Source organism: Schistocerca cancellata, chromosome 2 (genome assembly GCF_023864275.1).
Source record: "Schistocerca cancellata isolate TAMUIC-IGC-003103 chromosome 2, iqSchCanc2.1, whole genome shotgun sequence".
Taxonomy (NCBI): Eukaryota; Metazoa; Arthropoda; class Insecta; order Orthoptera; family Acrididae; genus Schistocerca; species Schistocerca cancellata.
In genome coordinates this window covers 665,805,907-665,823,483 of record NC_064627.1, presented here as the reverse complement: position 1 = coordinate 665,823,483, position 17,577 = coordinate 665,805,907, and the positions used below count along the sequence as shown (strand labels likewise).

The following is a 17,577-nucleotide window of genomic DNA, read 5'->3' as shown; positions in this document are numbered from 1 at the left end:
ATAAGCAAGCGAACGTTTCTGAACCTCCTATTGCACATGCCTGTAAATCCTGAAAGATAGAGAAAGAGGCTTTGGCGACCATGTATGATCTAAAAAAAATTCATGTGTTTCTATAATGGTCTAAGCTTCACCTGATCACAGACCTCAAACCACTGGTATCTCTTTTTAACTCTTCAGCACCCTTGCCGGACACAACTGCACACTACTTGCAGTGGTGGCCTCTTTTCCTGTCACGATGCAATTATGAGCTACACTTACAAACTATGGTGCAACATGCAAATGCTGATGCCCTATCATGTTTGCCGATTGGTCTACATCCAGAGTTTGATAAAGAAGAATTACTTTGTTTTCATTTAGACATGGAAGCTCAAAATATTGCTGAGAGTTTTCCTCTTACTAGCAATAAAATTGCAGCCACAATAGCCATGGATCCTCTTTTAAGTAAAGTTGTTTCTTTTGTGCAACATGGCTGGCTGGACAAACATTCAGGCTCTGCTTCTGATCCTTTAAGAAATTATTTTACATTACAAAGTCTTATTTTTGGAACAGAGTGCAGCTGTTGGCTACAGAGGACACCATTCCTCAGGTTGTAGTCCCGTCTGCCCTTTGGTGTGAGGCTATGTGTTTATTACATGTGGACCATTAGGGTGTATCACGTACAAAAGCATTAGCACGGAAACATGTTCTTTGGTCAGCCACTGACGGGGAAATGTGAGAGTTGTTGCAGCCTACCTACTGTGTGCCACCCATCGAACATGGCCAAATTCGCAGCAGCCTTAGGAATAAATTTTGCAGGCCTTTTTTTGTATTTCTACTGGCTTGTTGTAATTGATGCTTATTCTAAGTTTCTGTTTGTGCTGCATTGTCCTGTCTACTTCTGTGGTGGTAACAATTTCCGCTTGGTCAAAAATTTTTGCAATGGAAGGGCTTTCATATACGTTAGTTATCAACAATGACCCCTTGTTCATATCTCAGGAATTTGATGATTTTTGTACAAAAAGTGATGTTCTCTATGTCACAGCACCACCTTTCCATCCTCAATCAAACAGGGAAGCAGAATGGCTAGTACAAATATTTGAGTCTCAGATGGAGAGAGAAAAAAAAAAAAAAGTTTTGGATGTTTGACCAGTTCCTCAGTTCTTATAGGTTCACTCCTGTTGGCAATAAGAGTCCAGTACAGCTGCTGCGCTGTTATCAGCCCTGGACTCTGCTACATCTGCTCTGGCTGACAACAGGCCATCTGCTGGCACCAGAGCCACAACACTTCCCACCTGGCACAGTGGTTTTGGCTTGCAGGTTTGGCCGCTGGCCAAAATGGGTGCTGGTGATAGTGAAGAGTAGACATGGCTGGCACCTCTACATCATTCACACAGCTGGAGGCAGGGTGTTGTGACGTGCTCTAGCTACAACATTGTTTGAGCTGCTGAACACAGGTGCACCTCTGCTCCTCCCTCTGCCTAACTGACTCCTACATTGCGGCTGATGTCCTCGCCTTCTCCACTGTTGCTCAAACATTTTCACAATTCTCTCCTCTGCTGTGGGTGCCCCCTCAGCTGTCAGGGCCACAGCAGGATCTTGGCTCCTGCACTGTCACAGCCAATGCCTCTGCTGCTGCCACCTCCATCACAGCTGGTGCCATCAGTTCGCCACCTCAGTCACCTGTTCTGCCACCTTTGCCACAACCTCCTTCGCTATGACCTCCTTTCTTGGGGTTGGACTCGGACAGGTACTGCACCTGTTAGCACTTGCACCACTTCCGAACCTATACACTGGTGGCAGGGCATCGCATGACTCAACAACCTACATTGACAATAGAAGAAGAGGAGGAGGAGGAGATTAGTGTTTAACATCCCATAGACAACGATATCATTAGAGACAGAGTAGACGCTCGAATTAGAGAAGGATGGGCCCTTTCAAGGAAACCATCCTGGCATTTGCCTGAAGTGATCTAGGGAAATCACAGGAAACCTAAATCAGGATGGCCGGATGCAGGTTTGAACCGTCGTCCTCCCGACTATGAGTCCAGTGTGCTAATCACTGTGCCACATTGCTCGGTCTGCTTGTACAAGAATTTGAGGAACTTCTAATTTTTCCAAAAGTTAGAAAAGCTGACCAACATTAGATTCACTCCCACAGAAAAGAATATACTAAAGTAGCACTTGATATGGTCCAGTTGCCACTTCATAAGCAAAACTACATTACTTGTAAAATTGCAAAAATAATACAAACACAAGTAAAATGAGACAGTAGCACCAATATAAGAGCAAAGGGCAATAGTATCATATGTCAGATAAATAACAAGCTTGAAGAACATAATGCAGTTAGCGTAAAATTGGATACAGGAAATACATTGACAATTATCTCAGGAGAAGATTACGATGGAAAAGTACAACAATTTTTCGATCTAAATTATATTATAAGTATCAACCAGGATCCAAGAAACAAATTTAACGTACAATTAAAGAAAGTATTAAAAGAATGTAACTTGATATTCAGAAAAAACGACGTAAAAGACTCTATAATAACACCATCATCAAACGTCCAGCCCAAGATGTCCGTGTTAAATTTCACTACAAAATATATAAAAAACATGTACAGAAACAGACTGACCTACTCCCCCAACATTAGGAAACTGGTTTATGACAAAAAAGAGTGCCATCCATTCTTACATTTGTAATTAATTACTAAGACACTTCCATTTCCTTTTCATGTACATTTTAATTTCAATTTCTTTTCTTAAACAGGGTGTTCTCTTTAACTGAAGACATTGAAATATCTTGGAAACTAGGTACACATCAGATCCAAAAAAGCTATAATTCCAATTTGTTTGTCTTGGAGGGGGACATTCACTGATACCATGTAGTGTTTCGAGAATTTCCACATAAATTCTAGAACGACTTGGCCTTCTACCGCCTCGAACACATGATATTTTAAATATAAGTGTGAGAGAGCCTATCTACTGCATGTCACCTGTCTGTGTGTGCAGGTCTGAAGTGTGTAGTGAGAAGACTGTAGACACAGTGGTCAAACGGCACCGACAAGTATTAGTTGGTTGCGTCAAGGAAGTTGTAATGAAAGAACACGGCAGTCCCAAGGAATTTCTGTGTTATTCGGTGCTGTTTCATAACTTTGGCTATTATAGTAACGGGAAAAAAACAGTTGAGTTGAAAAAAGATTTTAGTAACTTTTAACACAGACGTGCTAGGGGCAACACTTGTACACGATTTCCGTGGTTGTTGAATCAACTATGTGGTAAATGTATCTTAATTTGTGTCTATATCTAAAAACAAAGATTTTGAGACTTACCAAACAAAAGCGCTGGCAGGTCGATAGACACACAAACAAACACAAACATACACACAAAATTCAAGCTTTCGCAACAAACAGTTGCTTCATCAGGAAAGAGGGAAGGAGAGGGAAAGACGAAAGGATGTGGGTTTTAAGGGAGAGGGTAAGGAGTCATTCCAATACCGGGAGCGGAAAGACTTACCTCAGGGGGAAAAAAGGAGAGGTATACACTCGCGCGCGCACACACACACACACACACACACACACACACACACAAATATCCATCCGCACATACACAGACACAAATGTCTGCTTGGTGATGACTTTAATCATCGAGTGCAATTCTGTCAATGTGCATTAACAGAGAATGCGTTGCAGTTCTACCTGTTTACCGATGAAGCGGGTTTCACAAACAACGGGGCAGTGAATCTACGGAACATGCATTACTGGTCCATGGACAATCCTCGCTGGCTCAGACAGGTAGAGCGACAGTGACTGTGGACTGTAAATGTATGGTGCGGAATCATTGGCAACCACCTCATTCGTCCTCACTTCATTGCAGGGGCCCAAACAGCTGCAACATACATCGCGTTTCTACAGAATGATCTGCCAACGTTGCTCGAAAATGTCCCACTGGAAACGCGTCAACGTATGTGGTATCAGCATGATGGTGCACCTGCACATTCCGCAATTAACACTAGGCTGACCCCTGACAGGATGTTCGACGGGCGTTTCATTGAACGTGGAGGACGCATAAATTGGTCAGCCCGTTCTCCTGATCTTACACCTCTGGACTTTTTGTTGTTGTTGATGTGAAAAAGGGTATATATAAACCTATGTAATAAAAGTATACTCTTAAAATGTGAATTGTTATTATGTGTGATATTAATGTACATAATTATTAGGTATAAAATACCGCACGTTCGGTCTGAGGAGGGGGATATGTAGTGTTTTGAGAATTTCTGCGTAAATTCTAGAATCACTCGGCCTTCAACCATCTCGAACACACAATATTTTAAATATAAGTGTGAGGGAGCCTATCTACTGTGCATCACCTGCCCGTCCATGTGTGCAGATCTGAAGTGTGTAGTGAGAAGACTGTAGACATGGCAGTCAAATGGCACTGACAAGTACTTGACTGTCGCGCCAAGGAAGTTGTGATCAAAGAACACTGTAGTCCCAAGGAACTTCTGTGTTATTCAGTGCTGTTTTATGATTTTCACTATTATAGTGACGAAAAAAACAGTTGAGTTGAAAAAAGATTTTTAGTAACTTTTAACACAGATGTGCTGGAGGCAAGACTTGTTCACGATTTCTGTGGTTGTTGAATCAACTATGTGGTAAATGTATCTTAATTTGTGTCTAATGTGAGATGACACGGGTGACTTACAAGAAGTCTAACGTTTATGAGAGAAATGATAATTTTGTTCTTTATGGAAGTTGAAATACACCGACAATGAACTAAAAGTATTCTTCGAGTATCTATTTATTTCACGAGTAGAGAGAGAGAGAGAGAGAGAGAGAGAGAGAGAGAGAGAGCATGAGTCATATATACTCCTTTAACTAGCTTCATTCTTCGGAGAAGAAGTTTTTGGAGACTGACATAGCCAGCTATCCAGAGAAGAAGATCAGCTGTGCATATCAAGTAAGTCTATGTGTGTAAAAGAAGTGAGAAGGTTGCTATCCAACTTCACACATTCTTGTCGTCAGAAACATTAGAACCACACTTGACACCCCCCCCCCCCCCCCCCCCCCCCCCCACACACACACACCATCCTGTGCATGGGTTGCGGAGGGCAACTTTGAAATCTTCAATTGGAACCCCTGCTTTTTATTGCAGATTATGATTACACAGCAAAATCTAAACATGTTTTATCTGAAGCATTTCCTTTGTTTTGCCACATATGGTGCTGTAATCGGGGGAGTAGAAATGGGTACATGGTCGTAATTTATGACATGTTATTCAATGGCTCTTGAATATCCAATGGCACATAGGATCTCACCTCCATGCTGCAAGGATAGGAGGCGCCAGCATTTCATAACTTCTACCTGGAAACCCAATTCCCAATGTTGCATTCCTCCAACATATCAAACACGGTGCATGATGTGAATCTACTGGTCAATTAGTTTCCGGATCCCCATGTTAATAGTTGAGCTAGAGTTAAATATATTACAATAATAGCAATCAAGAGTAAGCAACTGGCTACAATATTAAAACTCTACCAGATCCGTGTGCTATATATCCCATTTGAGCTAAATAATATAAGGAAGTGAATGTTCCTTGAGAATGCAAATAATAATCAGTAGAAAAGATACTATTACTTCAAACTATTTCAATAGTAGTAATTTCCTATAATTAAACTGTGAAAGAACATCTCACCCATATCAGTAGTGCTCCACCATAATAATTTACCTAAAATTATCATTATCTTCCTACTGTAATGGATAGATAGGTAGAGTTATTGAGAGCCAGTTGTGGCTAAATGCATTAATACTCCTACTGTGTACTTCAGGTCAAATCACTGGTACATTCCTTGCTAAATTGTGTTACTGTCTTGTATCTTATCTGCAAAACAGTAGCATAAAGTAAAGTCAACCCACATAATTAACTCTATGAATCATGCTAGTACTGGTACAACTTTGCCTAATTAGGCTGGCAATGGTTTCTTTTTATGTAATTAAATTTTGCCTGACTACTAATAGAACATAGGTTCAACTCCCGTTTAGCTTGCTATTGCTTCCTTTCAATACAAATCTTTAGCGGAACAAAATTAGTCTGATACCTTACCATTACACATCGTAATAGTCACAAAACCATAAATTCTTTCACAGGAATAACATTATCAGCATAATACTAATATAATAGCAGCCGATAGTGTTACAATTTTTTGAGGTATTTTAATGTATTCTGTTAAAATGAACACCCTGTGTACAGTTTAATTAAAGTTCATTTCATATTTACTAGAAATATAAGTTTATAGACAATAAACAAATGTGAGGTAGAGACAGTCACCATGTATACAAAATGTAATGTTTCATTTAATGGTATACAGTCAAAACACATTTCACAGGCTTTACAGGAGTGTTTTGTTTACTATGATTAGTTTCATTTGGTTACTTCTTATGACATATTTTGAGGCAATTCTGTGAATTCAAGAAGAATATTTTTAGCACAGAAAAGGACACTCAGAACAATAAGCAGAGTCAACTGAAAATTTTTGTGAAGCCCATTGTTTGAAGCACTTTGGAATTCTACTTATTTACTCAAGTCAGGAGCATACCCATATGATTCTATAAATTTGCAGTTTAGGATGTGGAAATAGAAAGAATTTACACACACACACACACACACACACACACACACACACACACACACACACAAAATTGAAATATCAAATAGTCTTTGCCCATAAACAAGCAGCTTCTATGGCCTTGCCTCGCACCTTTAACTCCTCTTCATAGCAAGAATCAGAGCAACATAAACAGTAGTACAGATGTTTCACTGTCTGTACTTATCTACACTCACACCGTGCTGTCGTTTGTATCATCATTTCATTATGTTGTCCTTAGATTTGTCAATGTCCATTTGTAACCTGTTCAGTGATCTCCAAGTCGTTCAGTAACTCCATGCTATTTGGGTGTAAAACAATGCTCCAGCTTGATACCATTGCAAATCATTGACCGTTTTCTTCTTAACTGTCCATTCCAAAGGAACTGTAGCATTCACTAACTGAATACTCAACTGACAGATGTTTTGCATTTTGATAATACTTCTGCAAACAATTATCAGAAAGCCAGGTGGTATTCTGCAAGTTTTGTTTTTTATCACCACCACCACCATCATTGTCATCGGTGGACTGGATCCACAAAAAATTCAACAAATACCCAAGAGAGGCAGAAACCTGTGTATAGGATCTTTTTGATGTAAGTGATAATACAAGGAAGGTTCAAGAAATTGCATAACTTTTTTAAACAATACTTTCATTCAATGAACAGAAGTTTAGTCCTTGTTACATTCATAATGCTTTTTCCCTCTAATCACACACTTATCTCAGCAGTGTTTCCATTTCACCATGCAGTTCTGGAAAAGTTCTCCTAAAATGTAATTCTATGCCAATGAGAAACTCTCCTTAGGGTCATTAATACTGTCAAAATGGGACACACTCAGCACAGACTGTAATTATGGAAACAAGAAAAAGCGCACTAAATGATGCCTGCGGAATAGGGTGGCTGGAGGATAGTCTTTTGTTTTTAGTCCAAAAAAAACACACTGAGGAAGCTGACTGGAAAGGCATGTCATCATGATGACAGAACCCCATGTTGTCTTGCTACAACTGTGTTCACTCTATATGATATGTGTATGTGTGTGTGTGTGTGTGTGTGTGTGTGTGTGTGTGTGTTTGTTTATGCAAATCCTGCTCTGCAACAGACAATGACTGGTATCAACAAGATAACCAATTTTTGGAATGGTTCATCTTTGCCTGACAAATGAATTGGGAGGACTGTTCATAACACTGCATTGGACACAAAGTATTATTCCACAAGTTAATTTCAAAAGTTAAAATGTTTCTACAAATGATTTCCCCACTTCCATGCAAAAATTTCAACTTGCTAGATCAAAACTAAACAAGGAATCAACAGTGTTGTTACGTAGGAGGTTCTGACTGATACAGTGCTGTCAATGGCCCACGCTATGTTGCTTGACTGCCAAATAAAACAGTTCTTTTTGACACGTCACATTCTCAGAGAAGCTTATTTTTAAGTATTTTTTTAACTTTTATGTGCAGGTCTAATTCTACTGATTTCATACTTCCAAGGCATCTCTCATATACCTTCCATTATACAAGTGCAATATTTTCTAATGAGTGTTTTATGCAGAAAAGCCCAAAGGGACTGAAATACACAGTGCTCATATAGAGCACATCAATTGGCTATCAGGAAAATATCAACATGCTACTTCTATTATAAAAAAATGTAACATATAATATTATAACTTGAAATAATCAACAACCTGCCCTTTAAATAAATAAAAAATTAACAGGGATAGTTACCAAGGATCTACTAACAATGCTTTATTTGAAATGACTTTATTGTTATATAATGGTATCAGCTCAGAGATGCTTCAATATAAACATAAAAATGAAAGCTTACTTAGCACAAAACCTGTTCACACTGCTTTACTGCAGCAAAATTTATGGTAAAACATACCTGCATTAGTTTGCCAACTTGTGGATGCCCCACTACTATTTCCATTCCAGTTACTTCCTCTACTGCCCCAGTCATTATTACTAGCGCCCCCTCTGGCTGTATTTGGCTCATCAACCCACTGGAAGAAGTTGCAGCGTTCATTTGGTTGTTTTGGGCAACAGTAAAATTGACGGCCCTTGTTTGGTGTATCTTTTTGAACAGTTCGCCTGCGGAAGATTTGAAAAACTGCATGAAGAAATTCAGATATGTTTATTTCAACATAAATACTGCAACAATCAAACAAGTTATTCAGTAACTTTCTTAGCAAGAAACATGGAAAGAAAAACCGTGCTCTCTATCCTTTATAAAGAGGGAGAAAGGGATAATGTAGATAATTTTAGACCTACTTCTATGCCATCAGTGTTTGCAAAAGTTATTGAAAAGGCTGTGTATGTAAGGATAATTGATCATTTTATACCACACGATTTGCTATCAAATGTACAGTCCCACTTTAGAAGTCGTTTAACAACTGAAAATGCTATATTCTCTTTTCTCTGTGAGGTAGTGGATGGGCTAAACAAAAGGTTTCAAATGCTTGGCATATTTTTTGATTTAACTAAGTCATTTGATTGTGTTGATCATAAAATATTGCTCCAGAAGTTGGACCATTACAGAATACAGGGAGTAGCTCACAATTGGTTCACCTCTTACTTTAGCAACAGGCAGCAAAAGCTCATTATTCACAATGTTGATAACGGCTGTGATGTGGGGTCTGAGTGGGGTATTGTCAAGTGGGGGGCACCCCAGGGATCAGTGTTGGGGCCACTCCTGTTCCTTATTTATATAAATGATATGCCCTCTAGTATTACGTGTAACTCTAAAATATTTCTGTTTGCTGATGACACTAGCTTGGTAGTAAAGTGTGCAACATTGACCTAAGTTCATGGCTTGTAGAAAATAAACTAATGCTAAATCACAGTAAGACTCAGGTTTTACAGTTTGTACGACACAATTCAACAAAACCTGATGTTTTTATTTCACAGAACGGACATATGATTAGTGAAACTGAACAGTTCAAATTTCTAGATGTTCAGATAGATAGTAAGCTGTCATGGAAAGCCCACGTTCAGGAACTTGTTCAGAGACTTAATACTGCCATTTTTACTATTCGAACAGTATCAGAAGTAAGTGATTGTTCGACACGAAAATTAGTCTACTTTGCTTATCTTCATTTGCTTATGTCGTATGGTATTATATTTTGGGGTAACTCTTCCCATTCTAAAAGGATATTTTTGGCTCAGAAACAGGCGGTTCGAGCAATAAGTGGTGTGAGTTCACGAACCTCTTGTTGACCTCTGTTCACGAGTCTGGGTATTTTGACATTGGCCATGCAATATGTATATTCCTTATTGTCGTTTCTTGTTACCAATATTAGTTTATTCCCAATAAAAAGCAGCTTTCACACGGTTAATGTTGTTGTTGTTGTTGTTGTGGTCTTCAGTCCTGAGACTGGTTTAATGCAGCTCTCCATGCTACTCTATCCTGTGCAAGCTCCTTCATCTCCCAGTACCTACTGCAGCCTTCTGAATCTGATTAGTGTATCCATCTCTTAGTCTCCCTCTACGATTTTTACCCCCCACGCTACCCTCCAATGCTAAATTTGTGATCTCTTGATGCCTCAGAACATGTCCTACCAACCGAGCCCTTCTTCTAGTCAAGTTGTGCCACAAACTTCTTTTCTCCCAATCCTATTCAATATCTCCTCATTAGTTATGTGATCTACCCACCTAATTTTCAACATTCTTCTGTAGCACCACATTTCGAAAACTTCTATTCTCTTCCTGTCCGAACTATTAATCGTCCATGTTTCACTTCCATACATGGCTACACTCCATACAAATACTTTCAGAAACGACTTCCTGACACTTAAATCTCTATTCGATGTTAACAAATTTCTCTTCTTCAGAAACGCTTTCCTTGCCATTACCAGTCTACATTTTATATCCTCTCTACTTCGACCATCATCAGTTATTTTGATCCCCAAATAGCAAAACTCATTTACTACTTTAAGTGTCTCATTTCCTAATCTAATTCCCTCAGCATCACCCGACTTAATTTGACTACATTCCACTATTCTCATTTTGCTTTTGTTGATGTTCATCTTATATCCTCCATTCAAGACACTATCCATTCCGTTCAACTGCTCTTCCAAGTCCTTTGCCATCTCTGACAGAATTACAATGTCATCGTCGAACCTCAAAGTTTTTATTTCTTCTCCCTGGATTTTAATACCTACTCCAAAGTTTTCTTTTGTTTCCTTTACTGCTTGCTCAATATACAGATTGAATAACATCGGGGAGAGGCTACAACCCTGTCTCACTCCCTTCCCAACCACTGCTTCCCTTTCATGCCCCTCGACTCTTATAACTGCCATATGATTTCTGTACAAATTGTAAATAGCCTTTCGCTCCCTGTATTTTACCCCTGCCACCTTTAAAATATGAAAGAGAGTATTCCAGTCAACATTGTCAAAAGCTTTCTCTAAGTCTACAAATACTAGAAATGTTAGTTTGCCTTTCCTTAATCTTTCTTCTAAGATAAGTCGTAGGGTCAGTATTGCCTCACGTGTTCCAACATTTCTACGGAATCCAAACTGATCTTCCCCAAGGTCAGGTTCTACCAGTTTTTCCATTCGTTTGTAAAGAATTCGCGTTAGTATTTTGCAGCTGTGACTTATTAAACTGATAGTTCCGTAATTTTCACACCTGTCAACACCTGCTTTCTTTGGAATTGGAATTATTATATTCTTCTTGAAGTCTGAGGGAATTCCGCCTGTCTCATACATCTTGCTCACCAGATGGTAGGGTTTTGTCAGGATTGGCTCTCCCAAGGCCGTTAATAGTTCTAATGGAATGTTGTCTACTCCCGGGGCCTTGTTTCGACTCAGGTCTTTCAGTGCTCTGTCAAACTCTTCGCGCAATATCGTATCTCCCATTTCATCTTCATCTACACCCTCTTCCATTTCCATAATATCGTCCTCAAGTACATCGTCCTTGTATAGACCCTCTATATACTCCTTCCACCTTTCTGCTTTCCCTTCTTTGCTTAGAACTGGGTTTCCATCCGAGCTCTTGATATTGATACAAGTGGCTCTCTTTTCTCCAAAGGTCTCTCTAATTTTCCTGTAGGCAGTATTTATCTTATCCCTAGTGAGATAAGCCTCTACATCCTTACATTTGTCCTCTAGCCATGCCTGCTTAGCCACTTTGCACTTCCTGTCGATCTCATTTTTGAGACTTTTGTATTCCTTTTTGCCTGTTTCATTTACTGCATTTTTATATTTTCTCCTTTCATCAATTAAATTCAATATTTCTTCTGTTACCCAAGGATTTCTACTAGCCCTTGTCTTTTTACCTACTTGATCCTCTGCTGCCTTCACTACTTCATCCCTCAGAGCTACCCATTCTTCTTCTACTGTATTTCTTTCCCCCATTCCTGTCAATTGTTCCCTTATGCTCTCCCTGAAACTCTGTACAACCTCTGGTTCTTTCAGTTTATCCAGGTCCCATCTCCTTAAATTCCCAAATTTTTGCAGTTTCTTCAGTTTTAATCTACAGCTCATAACCAATAGATTGTGGTCAGAGTCCACATCTGCCCCTGGAAATGTCTTACAATTTAAAACCTGGTTCCTAAATCTCTGTCTTACCATTATATAATCTATCTGATACCTTTTAGTATCTCCAGGATTCTTCCATGTATACAACCTCCTTTTATGATTCTTGAACCAACTGTTAGCTATGATTAAGTTATGCTCTGTGCAAAATTCTACCAGACGGCTTCCTCTTTCATTTCTTACCCCCAATCCATATTCACCTACTATGTTTCCTTCTCTCCCTTTTCCTACGCTCGAATTCCAGTCACCCATGACTATTAAATTTTCATCTCCCTTCACTACCTGAATAATTTCTTTTATCTCATTATACATTTCTTCAATTTCTTCGTCATCTGCAGAGCTAGTTGGCATATAAACTTGTACCACTGTAGTAGGTGTGGGCTTCGTGTCTATCTTGGCCACATTAATGTGTTCACTATGCTGTTTGTAGTAGCTTACCCGTACTCCTATTTTCTTATTCATTATTAAACCTACTCCAGCATTACCCCTATTTGATTTTGTATTTATAACCCTGTATTCACCTGACCAAAAGTCTTATTCCTCCTGCCACCGAACTTCACTAATTCCCACTATATCTAACTTTAACCTATCAATTTCCCTTTTTAAATTTTCTAACCTATCTGCCCGATTAAGGGATCTGACATTCCACGCTCCGATACATAGAACGCCATTTTTCTTTCTCCTGATAACAATGTCCTCTTGAGTAGTCCCCGCCCGGAGATCCGAATGGGGGCTATTTTACCTCCGGAATATTTTACCCAAGAGGACGCCATCATCATTTAACCATACAGTAAAGCTGCATGCCCTCGGGAAAAATTATGGCTGTAGTTTCCCCTTGCTTTCAGCCGTTCGCAATACCAGCACAGCTAGGCCGCTTTGGTTAGTGTTACAAGGCCAGATCAGTCAATCATCCAGACTGTTGCCCCTGCAACTACTGAAAAGGCTGCTGCCCCTCTTCAGGAACCATACGTTTGTCTGGCCTCTCAACAGATACCCCTCCGTGGTGGTTGCACCTACGGTACGGCTATCTGTATCGTTGAGGCACGCAAGCCTCACCACCAACGGCAAGGTCCATGGTTCATGGGGGGGACTCGGTTAATACTCAGCAGAAATCAAACCTGCATTTGGATCAGACTTCCTAAATTCTTGAGCAAAAAGGTGTGCAGTATACTGCTGCATCCATTTTCAATAAGCTGGCACTCGAATTCAAAAATCTTAGCAGTAATCCACGCGCTTTCAAATCGAAACTGAAGCGTTTCCTTGTGGGTCACTCATTCTATTCTGTCTAGGAGTTCCTTGAAAAATTAAGCTGATTCTTACTGTATTGCTGATAGTGTTTACTTAAACTTATGGACTGACTTTTTTTTCAGGTTCATGAACATTTATTTTTATCTGTTATTACTTCTATGTTGTAATTTCATGTACTGACACGTTCCATGACCTTGGAGATTTGCTCCTCAATTTGTTTCTATGGAATTTGATGTGTAAATAAATAAATAATTAATTAATAACAAAGTTGATTCCAGTTGAAATTATGATACACAAAGGGAGGACGCCTGATTTTTAGGTTACCTGAGACATCAAGAGAGAACAGTGTAGCATGAGATTATTTGGAGAGAAGTAATGTCATATACAAGATATGAAAATTTTGTACATGGAAACATCACTCATACATATCTTGGATTGTTTAAATGAGGACCATCAGTGCAATGTCATAACTAGAGGCGGGGGGTGGAGATGGAGGGGAGGGGAGGACAGCAATGTGGTGGCAGTGGTGATGAGGGTGAGAAATCTCAGCCCGGTAATGAAAGATTGTGCTATTATGGTCAACATTGCACCTAATTTTTTATAAGGTCCCCTTTTAGTATCAATGCACTTTCAATCAACATTTTTCTTGATACTACGTTGTATCTTGAAATTAACATCCTGGAAGGGCTTAAAAATACCCATCTACTGCTGCCATAAGCTCTTAACAGAATTCATACATTTTCCAGCTAAATCAGTTCATCAGTTGTGAGAATAGCTGGATGTCAGAGGATGCAAAATCTAGTGAACAGCGTGAATGTTCCAGCAATTCGTACTTCAAATCCCTAAGTTTTCCCTTTACCAAGGCAACTTTCAATATTCATATTATTATTATTTTTTCTTTCTTTTTAAAGCCCAGGCCTTAAAAGAATCCTTTTTGATATCAGAAAAGTACTGACCATAACCTTTCCAGCAGGTGAAATCAACCTTTTTGTCAGCATTCATCAAATATATCACCCATTTTAAAAAAGGTTTCATATTGTAAATTCTTCAATTGATGACGATGTGCATTGGGTAGACCAATCGCCTGTTCCAAGTTTCCATAGTTGTTGCCAGTTTGGTGACTCATGTGTCAATGTGGATGAAATGATGATGAGGATAATACAATACCTAGTCCCCAAGTTGAGAAAAACCTCCGACCCTGCTGAGAATCGAACCCGAACCCCGACATTCTTCGTACTGACCACTCAGCTATGGAGGTGGACATTCTTTGAATAAACACACCACATTTTTTTCTTCTGATGTGCCTTTTGTGTCAGCTATTCATCAAGTCAGTACCTTGGTATGCGCTTTCTCAGTGTTCTCATCTGGAACTGAGGTTCAGCAATACTTTCACTTGATCTATCCATTTCTTAACAACTGAAAATTAAAGAGCAAACCCCTTACAAACATTCACCCGGCTTGAATTGCCATTGGTAATAAGCAAGCCAGCACAATGAATTTTACGATTGTACAGTATTTTGGTTAATCCATTTAAACAATAAAATGATTAAACAATGCATAACACAAAACTTCTACACATCAGGTTGAAACTGTACATATCTTACTGCATGACATGTACAAACATTACACAAAATTTCATTAAGATTCATCTATCATCTTTGACAGGCTGAGACTTTTCACTTTGTTCTTGTATAAGGAGTGACCCATAGTCACTATAAATCATTTCCTGCAAGTGAAGGGACAGTAGGAATATTTTCTCTTAGGTGTCTCTACTTACATACTGTACTAAATTAGCTGAGAGTATTTTAACACTATTTGATAATGTACTAACATTAAATTCAAGTCAAAAATCAGTGATGAAAGACAGTGCTGGGGTTATGACCCAAAAAGCAAGACACAATCGGGCCAGAGAAAGATTGTTTCATTACCAAAACAAAACAAAACTGGAGAGTAGTAACATGAAAACAGTGGTTTGTGTGTGTGTGTGTGTGTGTGTGTGTGTGTGTGTGTGTGTGTGTGTGTGTGTGTGTGTGATGATAGTCCACCATCAATTTGTTCCCCTGATTAAGACAGTTCAAGAGCATTACTACGTTCTAGTGCAAAAACAACTGAACGAAGCACTGTGAGAAAACGACCTGATAGTTTTAAGTGACAAAGTTTTTTGGGTACAAACAAAATGAAAACGGGTTTTGCCCATCCTACTCACCAAATCTTTTTCCAGTCCATTAGAACAGAAATGTAACTAAAAGTGATGTGTTTTCAAAAGACAGAAAAAAAATTGCTGAATATGTTGAACTACAATTATTAAAAGAAGTATTCTGACTTAAATGACAATTCATTGCAGTTGATGACTGGTCAACTGATACAAAATAGTATTTAGGTGAGTCATCCAGCTGGAACAACCATCACTATCACCCCCTGCCACAGAAAGGAGTTCTAATTACATATGTTTCCCCTTGTGGGTGAGACGTGTTAGGTTGCTAAACCTTCCTGTAGAAGCCATGAGAGCGCTTGTCGATCAGTGACATTAACAAAAGGTGTTGGCTTTACTCCACTTGAGTTAAAATGGAACTAAATAAATATCTGACTCATCACACAAAAAGTACTGGATCTGAATGTTTACCTGCCAACACATACTTCATACAGGCTAGGCAAAATAAAACTGTCCTAGAAAATATTTACAATAGTACTGAAGCAGGATTGACCCTTATTAACAAACAATGCAAAAGATGCTAAAAACGGGCACCATTAATGTTGATGCAGTGCTGTGCTTGGTTGATCAAACTGTGAGACATGTGTGGAAGTTCTGCGGACAGAATAACAGCAATACTGTTTTCGATGTGCTGAAGTAGCTCTTCCGGTCTCTGAGGATTATCTGAATACCTCTGATCGTGCCCCACGGGTAAAAATCACAGAAAGAAAGATTTGGCAATCCAGATGGTCAGAAGATTGCACTGCTTCTGCTAATTGTCCTCTCCTCACCAAACACCTCATGCACCCGTGACAAGGTTGTCAAGGCAGTGTATGCTGTTGCTCCACATTGCTGCAACTAACCAAAGAGTTATTCGTCTCGTGTGAGTTGATCTGCAAATGTATTAAAGAGTTTCAACCTACCAGTTAGGATTAATACTTTGGCAAAAGAACTACATAGTGGCGTGTACCCCAGACAGTGCTTACTTCCAAACGCTAATCTTAGACTTATGCAACAGCTCTTCAAAGTACTACTTATGCATAATGGCCCATGTTCTGTGAGTTCACAGGTTTCATTTGAAGAAATGAAAAACTGAGGATTCAAAAGTCCTGCTTTCATTTCACTCAGAAACCACTGACAGAATTTAAAATGCAAAAGTTTGTCTGGATACTTTAACTCATGCACAACAGCAAATTTGTAAGGCTACAGATGCAGGTCCTATCTGATAATGTTTTTACTGAGAATCTCTTAATTCTCACTTGCACTGATAAATGGCATTGAGATTTCGTTAGACTTTGCTTCAGGCTTTCCTTCAAGCGAGCAATGTTTTCTCGTGTTAAAACTCTTTTCAGATAGTTATGATTTTTATTTGTTGCAGAGCCTGTTTCATGCCATTTTACCACCACATTTTGCATTGCAGACTTTGATGGAAGTTTAGCCAGACACTTCCAGTCTTAAAACACTTGCACAAACAGTTTCAATACGTTTTCCAACAATTATGTTTTGCATAACATTCGAAAATGAACAAATGCCGTTTTATCAAACAAAGGAAAATCCAGGATGGAATGTAACAATATAATGAGAAGGAAAGTTGCTACTCGCCATATAGTGGAGATGCTGAGTCACAGATAGGCACAACAAAAAGACTCTCACAATTATAGCTTTTGGGAGTAAAGGCCTTCATCAACAACGCACACACACACACACACACACACACACACACACACACACACACACACAACTGCAGACTTAGGCAACAGAAACCACACTGCAAGCAGCAGCACCAGTGCATGATGAGAGTGGTGACTGGGTGGGGGAAGAAGGCTGAGGCAGGAAGAAAAAGGGAGAGTATGGTATGTGTGGCAGACAGTGAGGTGCTGCAGGTTAGACTGGGGGCAAGGGAGAGGTGGGGAGGAAGGCAGGGAAGCGGAAAAGAAGAGAAGTAAAAAGACTATGTGTGATGGTGGAACGATGGCTGTGTAGTGCTGGA

The 17,577-nt window shown here is 39.3% G+C and overlaps 1 protein-coding gene across 1 annotated transcript in view; it reads right to left on the bottom strand.

Moving 5' to 3' along the window:
- Positions 1 to 17,577, bottom strand: part of LOC126162371 (DNA topoisomerase 3-alpha) — a 208,888-nt gene that overhangs the window by 16,245 nt on the left and 175,066 nt on the right. Inside the window, exon 17 of the mRNA XM_049918826.1 lies at positions 8,497 to 8,702. Coding sequence (XP_049774783.1) covers positions 8,497 to 8,702 — 206 coding nt within the window. The remainder of the gene's footprint in view (positions 1 to 8,496; positions 8,703 to 17,577) is intronic.